Source organism: Cupressus sempervirens, chromosome 10 (genome assembly GCF_028749045.1).
Source record: "Cupressus sempervirens isolate cs-2001-9-10 chromosome 10, ASM2874904v1, whole genome shotgun sequence".
NCBI classification, from domain to species: Eukaryota; Viridiplantae; Streptophyta; class Pinopsida; order Cupressales; family Cupressaceae; genus Cupressus; species Cupressus sempervirens.
This window is the reverse complement of record NC_143127.1, coordinates 559,150,763-559,162,118: the sequence shown is the minus strand read 5'-3', so window position 1 is coordinate 559,162,118 and position 11,356 is coordinate 559,150,763. Positions and strand designations below refer to the sequence as shown.

General features: G+C 38.9%; 1 protein-coding gene across 1 annotated transcript in view; it reads right to left on the bottom strand.

The window, feature by feature from the left end:
- Window positions 1-1,051: 1,051 nt before the first annotated feature.
- LOC149535112 (WD repeat-containing protein VIP3-like) overlaps window positions 1,052-11,356 on the bottom strand; it is a 72,184-nt gene continuing 61,879 nt past the window's right edge. Inside the window, exon 2 of the mRNA XM_089803570.1 lies at window positions 1,052-1,915. Within this exon, the coding sequence (XP_089659696.1) occupies window positions 1,286-1,915 (630 nt within the window). The 3' untranslated portion in view covers window positions 1,052-1,285. The remainder of the gene's footprint in view (window positions 1,916-11,356) is intronic.

The window sequence follows — 11,356 nt, the reverse complement described above, 5'->3', positions numbered from 1 at the left end:
TCGGTGTTGTTTACCTTTTTCACCTCGCATATATGTTGTCGGTGCACAATTTTCCTTTGTGGAAGATATAGTAAGTGAGCCTTCATAAATCACAGAATGTTTTTTCATTTTCATTTTGTCAACTAGGATTTTGTGGGTATAAAAATTTTAGTTGTGATCTTGGTAGGAGGGGAATGGGACTAGATGTGAACTGGATAGCTTAATGAAATTGCCGCCATCATCTTTATTCTGAACCCTCAACAGTGTACTGGTATTAAGTTCAACCATTTAATTTGCATGTCTTATAATTTTATTTTCTTAGACACTCCATAACCTCCGCATTTCTTCCAAGTGCTTCAAAAGGATTTTCACGGATAATATGTTGACAAGTGGCATCTCTTCAGGAGGCATTTGGTTCCTTTTCTTTTTATGCAGCTAGTAGAGAATTTGGCTTTTCTATTAAACTGAACCTGGAGGTTGCCCTCCCCTGCTAAAGCTACTTGTGATGACAAGAAATACGCAAGTGACATTGAACTTCCAACCTCATCATACTTAAATTAATTCTCCCCATCAAAAGTGAAGGCAAATTTCAGAAAACAATATTCGTGGAAATCTAAGACAGACCAGGATTCACACCACCAAGAGCAAAGAACTATCAAAGCTGCAGTTTGTCCAACACAGAAATGAGCATAACTGAATCAACTCTTGAAACGTGTGACAGAATAAAAGGAGAATGGAGCTCAACAGTTAACAGAGTTGGGAACTGACTAGACAAGATTTATGAAGAAAGAGACCATCCTAAAGGGTAGCAGAATATAGCCATCCACTTTTTACAAAGAACACTCGTGATGCATATTAAAATCAATTGGAAGTTTGATAGAAATTGTTTATTAATAGCTCTAGGGATTGGCAGTATGGTGGTCCCCTGCTTTGGAAAAATCAAAAGGTGAAGGAAAGAAAAATCAATTCATACAACTAATACCGTACCACCAATCTAAAGCCCAAATAATAGACTCTAAAAAGTCCAATAAAATCTCTGGATAACATTTTCATATTCTTCATTAGGCTGAACTGTTAAAAACTTAAATGTATAGATTTCTATCCTCTGAAAAAATCAATTCCAGATTCTGTAAGTAGCTTATAAAGTGTAATTGAGACCAACGAAAGAAATCATTGGCAAGATACTTCATGCATTGTGACTTAAACATACAAAATAATAATTTTCTCTAATGTGGCAGGTGAAGCCATTTGCTTGACCATAAACTAGGTGGGTGAACAGAAATCATAAATCTGCAGATAGCAAAGCTCAGTTAAAGTCATACAATGATATGCTTTTGTCATCAGAAACACTTGCAAGTCTGCCTGCTCTCCCACCTTGATCCCCTGGTGGACGAAATGCTACACCCCACACTTGATCTGTATGATTGGTCATTGTTTGAACAGATGCCCTCATGGAAAGGTCCCAGAGTCTAACTGTCCTGTCACTGGATCCTGAGGCAATAGCTTGACCATCTGGACTAACATCAATGCTCAGAACCCAATTTGTATGTCCAGACATGGCACAGATGAGGCTCTTATTTTCCACATCATAGCAGTGAATATGCGTATCATCTGAAGCAGTGTATAAAATCCGTGAATTAGTGGGAGAAAACACAAGAGATCTCACAGGCATGTAGTGACCCTCCAAGTTGTATAGAAATTTTCCACGTGCCACATCAAAAATAGCAATTGTTCCATCCATTGTACTGCATGCAAGTCGTCTACCGTCTGAGCTCCATGCAACAGCCAGAGCAAATTTTCCTCCAGACTTGTCTGATGATTTTCCATTGGCACCCTCTCCTCTAGGAATTGAAAGAGAAATATCAGTTCGCCATGTAGCAGTGTTCCATAGCTTCACAGAAGCACTGCCTCCTCCAGCAATAGCTAGTAGGTCACCCTAATTGTAAAATGGAAAAAAAAATTAGAACTCAGCTGTCACATTTAACTAAAACATAAAACCAAAAAACACCGGAGCCAGCTTTATAATCTACTCCTCTATAATATTTTCCTCTTGATTGTCTGCAAGCAGCTTGTCTTATAATGCTAAACTTCTGTAGCACTCTCTATCACACAGCATCAAACTTGCCTTCAATTAGCAATTACTCTACCCCAGTTCAGAAAGAATGCAGTAAATTACCATACATTATACACTAAAAAACAGAGAGATGTCAATGGATTTCCATATAAACAAGAATTTGTCTGCAACATCCCACTAAATGATACAAAGCACTGAAAATGTAGAAGTTATTAATACAGCACGGATTTTTGTGCAACCGTGATCTAAGTTCCAACAAACTATTGAGGATACCTAGTTTACAACAACTCAAATAAGTTCTATCTCATACAAGACTCCATGACCACATCCTCCTTTAATAAATACTTATGTATTATCTCTTGGAGATTATTTCTTGAATAAAACATAGCAGATTAGAAACAATTTCTTAGAATAAACAACATAATGTAATAACCTCTGATGGATTTGGAACAGAAAATACAGAATTCGGACTAATGGTATTATGGTGATATCGTCAAACAATTGTCATGAAATCAAGTCCTTGAACAACCATGTTACTGACATGTCACAGTAGTGAATACTAACAGGAATGATATGCAAAAGATTTCTAAACTAAGGAGAAAACTGAACTCTTTCAATCAAATTTCTAGATGGTGGTCGTGAACTCAATACTGCAATAAGCAAAATGTGGAAATGTTAACAAATCAATCAGCTGTGATACAATGTTCTAATGACAGATTTTGTGAACATACAGTGATTGAGAGTGTGTGATGATTAACATACAGTCCCATTACTGGAGCAAATATCAACTGGAGGACTGATTCAACCCAGAATGTACTCCTAACATCCACATCCTAGTCTTAAATGCTGCCAGCAATCTGAAGTATACTGGACCCGACTGCAATAATCGATCAAACCTTTCTTCTGTTGTTTCTGTGGCTGGAGTACTGAGATAGGACCGGTCTGAAGATGATGATGCTTCACACAAAGCCAAATTGCTATTCCATGTTACCTCCAAACGTGCAACTACCCTTGCAAACGCGTCTTCCTCTATGATGTATTCCTGTTATTACCTCCGACCTGTAACTTCTGTATATGGTCTCTCACATGTGGGCGTTAATCTGAAGTCAACCGGACTGCTGTTCAATCCCCATATCTGCTATGTTCTCATCTTGGCATTATGATATTAACCCACACTGTTTCAACAGAACTAAACTGAACTTGAAGAAGATACATACATGGTACTTACTCCTCTGCTGTAGATGGATTCCTCAACTCTTCTTGCCGTCCAACACCAATTATGCCAGTTAACGTCTTGAAGTTGTAATTATCTGAGATTCAAAATTTCATTCCAGCCCTTAGTTCTGAAAGTGTACTGTGAGAACTAGGTTTGCATCCAGTCTCACCTTTTTCCTTAAGGGATTTCGTCCTTAGGAAATATCCAGTCACATTTAAGCAACCATTATGATTTTGTAGAAATATCATATATATTCGTTGTTTTAATCTCAATGTAGCTCCACGCTTGTATAACCTCGATATGAGAGAAGACACAAACAACTAGGCAATGTAGGATTAAAAGCCAATTTTGTCTTTTAGTCACTTAAGTGACTTTATAACTTTATAACATTAAAATATTTAAATAAATCACTTAAGTCACTTAAACTTTAATACCTCTTGAAATACTTGTTTGATTGCCATGCCGTCTAAAATAGGAGTCCCTCCTCATAATTCCCCGTGTGACCAAATACACTTTCTAAAAACTAGGATACCAATTCGTGGCTCCCAGGAGTGGCTTCTGCATCAGAGGCAGACGGATTCCAGATGCTCCCAGATGCCCTGCGGGTTCTGGCCTCAGCTTCCAGGCGCATCTGGGAGCCTACGGCTGGCTTCAAGCCAGCACCCGCAGGGCTTCCAGGCACATCTGGGAGCATCCGTGGGCCCAGCAGTCTTTCAAACCCAAAAAAATAATAAAAAGCCTTTTTTAATGACTTAAGTGACCAATATGACATGTGATGGAATGATTTTTTAAAATTTTTTTTTACTATGAAACCCTAAAACGACCCTAAAGGTGAATATTGAAGCATTCACAAGAGTCATTTTAGAACTTTGTTTGCACCTACAGCCACTTCTTCATTGTGAAGCTAAGTTCAGCATTTTCGAAGAGGATCAATCGAAGAGGGAGAGATAGCTTTCTCAAAGGAGTTTAAACCATTCAAGGTAAGAGATCAATCCTTTTCTTGAGTATTTTGATGAATTTTTTTGAGTTTTTGATGATTTTTTTCAAGTTCTTGAAGATTTTTTTTTTTTTTAAATTTTTTTTCTTTGAAAGATATGTAGAAGCAACTTTGGGTATCTATTTTAGTAGTTTTCCTAACTTCTTTCCATTTGTATGCATGATGTTCATAGTTGTTAGAAACTAATTAAAATTTATTTATTTTCTTATAAAATAGGTTGCAAAAAACTAGGCAAGAATGGATATCGGTGGTAGTGCTAGTCAAAGTTCAGTGAGGGGCCAAGGAGGGGAAGGGACTAATAATTTCAAAATTGATATAGATTCTCCTTTGTGGAGACATACAACACGGATATCACAAGTTTCAAGAGGTGGCTCATACTATTGGAAGTGCCATTATTGTCAAAGTAACAAAGGAAAACCTTTCAATAGCTCATATTCCCAAGTGAAGCTTCATTTTATGGGCCCTGCTGGCAAAGGATTTGGAATGTGCAAAGGCAAAAATGGTACTGGGATGACTAGTGCAAAAATACTTTCATTTGTAAGAGAACAAGAAGCTGCTGATGCATTGGTCAATAGACCAAAAAAAAGCTACTATCAAGGTCCTTCCTCAAAGAGCAAGCTACAGACACCCACTGAACCAATTGCATCCTCCCAACACCCATTCTTTGAAATGTCCCTTTTCTGATTTTACATGATATTTCCAACCTTTAATCAGATCTTTAAGATCAAACAACTAATATCACAAAGATCCTCCAAATTTCTCAAGAAACCCCAAATCGGGTATGCCAGAAATTGTGCCAAAAGCTTCACAGCTTCACCAATTATTAATAAATCTGAAAGTGGACATTTTTACAGAAATTTCAGCAGCATAACAGCTTACAAAATGACATTTCCAGATCCGTATAACCTTTACACAACAGTTCTCAAATGTAGGACAAAAACTATGCTCATCGGGCTCTCGAAATTAACACAAAAATGCTCGGAAACACCACACAACAGTAATAAACTATCTCAGAAGTTTAATCACGTCCCAATACATATATTCAGCTCTATTTTAACAGCTTAAAGTCTGAAATACAGCAGCAACCAAAACTGATATGAAATGCTCAACTGAAAACACCAAACTCATGCAAAAAACACACCCAAAAACTCACAAATCTACACTGTTCAGCACAAAGGCAAACTCTGTATGAGCATGCACATGGAATGGCTTCAAACTCCCGTCCTTAGCCTTCCTGGAAACCTGCAAACTCCCGTTCTTGGGTCTCCCTGGAAACCTGCAAACTCCCGTTCTTGGGTCTCCTCCACAAGTTTGGCAACCTCTGAAGAATAACAAAGAATGAGCAAAAATCAAGTTCTCCCCCATCAGCCCAAAATGCCTCCAAACCCCTTAAAAGAGGGCATAACTGTAACTCACGTCCAAGAGAGGTTAATGAAACATATTTTAATAATAATTTTCATTTATTAGTCCAACGGTTTCCAAAGATTAACCCCCTTTTTTCGAAACTTCACTTTCTTGGGCCTCCCTGGCTTAGCAAAGATTATTATTTTTTAATTATTTGAAAAGGGGACATGACAAGTCCTCCCCTACCAAACATTGCTTGTCCTCAAGCAATGGTTGAACAATAAACCAATCAATCCACCTGGATCCCAAATGTAGTCATGAACTATACTACTACCAATTAACACAGGCTCCTGCAATATCCTCTGCAATATGACCAAGAGGAATCCATAATCAAACTGACAATTATAGCTCAACCAAACTCCGGAATCACCACTACCACAATCAAAAACCCATGAGGCACAAACTCCTAGAACATCAGAACCCAAGCAAAGTGGACAAATCAAACTACCAACACAGTAAATACCATCAACGCATCCCACTGGCCTATATGGAATGCACAATCCAACTCTGCAACAATGGTGAATGCTCTCGAATTAAACTGTACCAAGTATGGAGAATCCACACACTGTACAACTCCTGCAGTCAACACAACTTTGCAAATCACCGGCCACTATCTCGTAACCATAACTACCATGCACCCCTGATGGTGAAAAGCCATCACAAGATAAACAGCAAGAATTGGAACCCAAACCAAATCTTCCTGCCATCAACTCCTCAACACAAGGATCAAATGCTAACTGATGTACATACCTTGCAATATAATGTTGATAAAAAAAACCAACCTTAGTCAACAACTCACCATGAACAAGTGATACAACCCACTGTGACTGATCACCAGCTAAGTCAGGAGATGTCATAGCCAAAGGAGTAGAATCAATAACAACACCCGCTGAAGCATCACTCTGAAACTCCTGCTCTAAGTCATGTATTATCAAGCTGTCAACTGTAGAACCTATCGCCATGTCATGCCCATCACAACTCTCATCTTGAGGCATCAAATTGTCCCATAACTGATGATAAGCACTAGGAACCAAAGTACATCTCTGTATCATTATCTCATCAACATGGTCATCAAAGGTAAATTGATGAGCATACCTCACAGTGTAATGCCGATAGAATGCACCAATCTTAGTCAGTGGCTCAGACTGTAATCCAGATGAAACTAACTGCAATTGATCATTAACCATGTTGGAACTAACTACTACCTCCGAAGATATCACCAAGGGAGTAGTGTTACTAGTAGGAACCATGCCAACTACCGACTCACCAACATCACACATGATCTTTGATAAATCTCTAGTCTCTGTGCCATCAATACTAGAGGCCACCACCATGTCAGGCATACAACAATCTGATACAACACCCAACTCAACTGAACCTAACTCTAGTGGGAATGAACCTGATATTCCAATGTTAGTATCAAGAATGGATGCATCCCCATCTCCACTGTCTCTGACAATCTCGGCCATGGACATCCTCGGATCACCAAACACCACTGCTTGTGACTGTATAGAATCAGGTGAAGACTGTAGTCGCTCTAACTCCATGGTCACCTTAGCCAAATGAAACTGTGACTCCTTGAAAGCCAACTGTGTACTCTCAAGAATCTCAGAAGTCACCACAAGCTGCTCAGTAAGCTCACTCACCTCATCTTCCTTGGCCAACAATGCATCATATGCTGTACTGCCCCACTTCATAAGATAATCTCTGTCGGCTACCAACTGCATATAATCCTGTCTCAGAATCTGGATAGCCTCCCATAAAGAGTGGAACTCTGTCAAGGAAAGATAACTGCCTCCCTGCTCATCACTAATAGGAGAACCCCATCCATAAACTGCTAACAACTGACAAGCAGCATCGAAATGCTGGCAAGTGATAGCAATGTCTTGGTCACTAACTCTCAACTGATTAGACACATGATGGCACTGGCTTGACTGTCTCCTACAAACCTCCTCTGATGCACTGTCTAAAGGAGTATCCTCAAAGTTACTAGTCTCTAGAGTATTACCATCCATATCCTGTGAATCAAATCTAAAACTCATATCAACATACGGAGTATCAAAAACATTAGCATTGCTGTCCAACTCCTCTATACCCAAGGAAACTAAGTCTTCAAAATTGCCCACTGCATCCTCCTGGATGTCATCAATGCCAATATGATCCTGGGACTCATCTATACACACTGCCAAATATGAAATATCATCAACACATTCTAGCAAGTATGGTCGACTGGATATATGAACAAAGCCCAACATCGGTGTATAAAAACTAATACCAACATTGGACAAGCTGCTAGCACAAGAAAAGACAACACTGTGCAATCTGCTAATCAAATCCATGATAGCACCCAAACAAACACTGCTACCAAAAAGTGTTAAAGATCTCCTGTCAACTGAATCCCAAATGCCAATATAACAATCTTGAGTCCATATCTGTAAACTAGAATCAGCTGGTAACTCAAGCAAAATCCTCACTTGAGTAATATGACCAATACCAACTAACTCCACATACCTATCATGATGAGATAATGAAGTCAAAATACTATCTTCACTCACCTTCAGCTGGCGGGATAAATCATGTGAAGTACTACCTGCCTCAACCTCATGTGATGAAGCATCTAACTGTGCCTGGTACTCTTTCTCAGCAAAGTCATGAATGCTCAATGTTTGCTCATCTCTACCAGGTATCTCACCATCCTGCACAACAACATCCTCATAATCATCATCTGAACCCACTACACTGTAGTCACTGCCTGTTGTAACTATACCATCTTGAATACCTGTGGCATCACCCTTTGACAACTTGTAAACAATTGTCTCAATTTGAGTATCAAGTTGACCGTTACTATCAATCTGTGTAATATCCTTTCCCACCACCTCCTGTGGCAGAGTAGAATCTGAGACCTCTACCTGGCTATCAGCTAGTTTCTCAAACTCCTCATGCAAGTTCTTGGGAATTGTGTCATCTGTCTTGTGAGAAAATCTGCCAAATAGAAATCCAGTCAACTTATCCACCTTAGCTGGGTCAGATAACATGTCATTCATTATACGGTGGTGCTCAACCAACTGTTTAGACATGTCATGGCTTATTTTCATAAGTTTATCTCGAATGTCTAAATAACCATCCTTTCTACTATTTTGACTCTGGCTATCAATTGTCCAAGATCGTTCCCTCTGAGACTCTGTACTATACCTGTCCATTCTGGATAAAGTAGAGTGTAACCCCAATAGGATATAACTTCTTCAAACACCAAGAACTAACATGCAAATGATTAGAAGTAGCATGCAACCATAGATTTGGACATGCAACTAATTAGAAGCAACATGCAACCACCAAATTATGACATGCAAGATCTGGGTAGTTGTCAAAACTGACATGCAAGATCTGGGTAGTTGTCAAAACTGACATGCAAACTTCTACAACCACCAAATTCACCAAGAACTAACATGCAAATGATTAGAAGTAGCATGAAACCATAGATTTGGACATGCAACTGATTAGAAGCAACATGCAACCACCAAATTATGACATGCACGATCTGGGTAGTTGTCAAAACTGACATGCAAGATCTGGGTACTTGTCAAAACTGAAATGCAAAATTCTACAACCACCAAATTCACCAAGAACTAACATGAAAATGATTAGAAGTAGCATGCAACCATAAATTTTGACATGCAGCTGATTAGAAGCAACATGCAATCATAAATTATGACATGCAAGATTTGGGTAGTTCTCAAAACTGAAATGCAAGATCTGGGTAGTTGTCAAAACTGACCTGCAAACTTCTACAAACCCTCAGGCTGGCAAGATCATGGCTCTGATACCACTGAAATGTCCCTTTTCTGATTTTACATGATATTTCCAACCTTTAATCAGATCTTTAAGATCAAACAACTAATATCACAAAGATCCTCCAAATTTCTCAAGAAACCCCAAATCGGGTATGCCAGAAATTGTGCCAAAAGCTTCACAGCTTCACCAATTATTAATAAATCTGAAAGTGGACATTTTTACAGAAATTTCAGCAGCATAACAGCTTACAAAATGACATTTCCAGATCCGTATAACCTTTACACAACAGTTCTCAAATGTAGGACAAAAACTATGCTCATCGGGCTCCCGAAATTAACACAAAAATGCCCGGAAACACCACACAACACTAATAAACTATCTCAGAAGTTTAATCACGTCCCAATACATATATTCAGCTCTATTTTAACAGCTTAAAGTCTGAAATACAGCAGCAACCAAAACTGATATGAAATGCTCAACTGAAAACACCAAACTCATGCAAAAAACACACCCAAAAACCCACAAATCTACACTGTTCAGCACAAAGGCAAACTCTGTATGAGCATGCACATGGAATGACTTCAAACTCCCGTCCTTAGCCTTCCTGGAAACCTGCAAACTCCCGTTCTTGGGTCTCCCTGGAAACCTGCAAACTCTCGTTCTTGGGTCTCCTTCTCCACAGGTTTGGCAGCCTTTGAAGAATAACAAAGAATGAGCAAAAATCAAGTTCTCCCCCATCAGCCCAAAATGCCTCCAAACCCCTTAAAAGAGGGCATAACTGTAACTCACGTCCAAGAGAGGTTAATGAAACATATTTTAATAATAATTTTCATTTATTAGTCCAACGGTTTCCAAAGATTAACCCCCTTTTTCTGAAACTTCACTTTCTTGGGCCTGCCTGGCTTAGCAAAGATTATTATTTTTTAATTATTTGAAAAGGGGACATGACATTCTTGCAAGTACCTGTGCCAAGAGAGGATGAGGAAGAAGTGGGAATTTCAACTCGCAAAAGAGGCCCATTGCACACTGCATTTAAAATGGAGGAAAGAGACCGTGCTGATGAAGCTATTGCACATTGCCTCTATGCGAATGGGCTTCTTTTCAACTTGGTGAGATCACCATATTGGAAGGAAATGGTGGTAGCAATCAAAGAATCACCAGCTGATTACACAAGCCCGGGGTATGAAAAAGTGTGTACAACTCTATTGCAACAAGAGAAGGCACATATATAGAAAGACCTTCAACCAATCAAAAAATCTTGTAAAACTTCGGGTATAACTGTTGTGTTAGATGGTTGGAAGGATACAAGAAACCAGCCACTGATTAATGTGATTGCAGTTTCCCCCAAAGGGGCAATGTTTTTGAAGGCTATTGATTGTGAGAGGCAAGTGAAGGATTCCGAATTCATTTCTAGAATTCTCATCGAGGCCATTGAGATGGTGGGTAGTGAGAATGTGGTACAAGTGGTCACAGATAATGCCAAAAATTGCAGGGGTGCGGATGCTTTAGTTGAGAGTCGGTATGACCATATTTTTTAAACCCCATGCACTGTTCACTCCTTTAACTTGATCATGCAGAGGATTGGCACTGAAGTAGATTGGGTGAAGAAAATATATGAAGAGGGGGAGGACATACAAATGTTTGTGACCAACCACCACATGTCACAATCCATTTTTAGAACATACTCCAAATTGGAGTTGCTGAAGGTAAATTAATTTTTTTAATTACTAAGTTTCATGGTTTTGTAATTTAGTTAAAATAAAAATTTATAATTATATTGTCAATTGACATATTGTTAACTTGCTTAGGTTGTTGAGACCCGTTTTGCATCTCATACAATTGTTATGAGACGACTCCTCAAGGTAAAAGATGAATTGGGCCAAATGGTCATCGG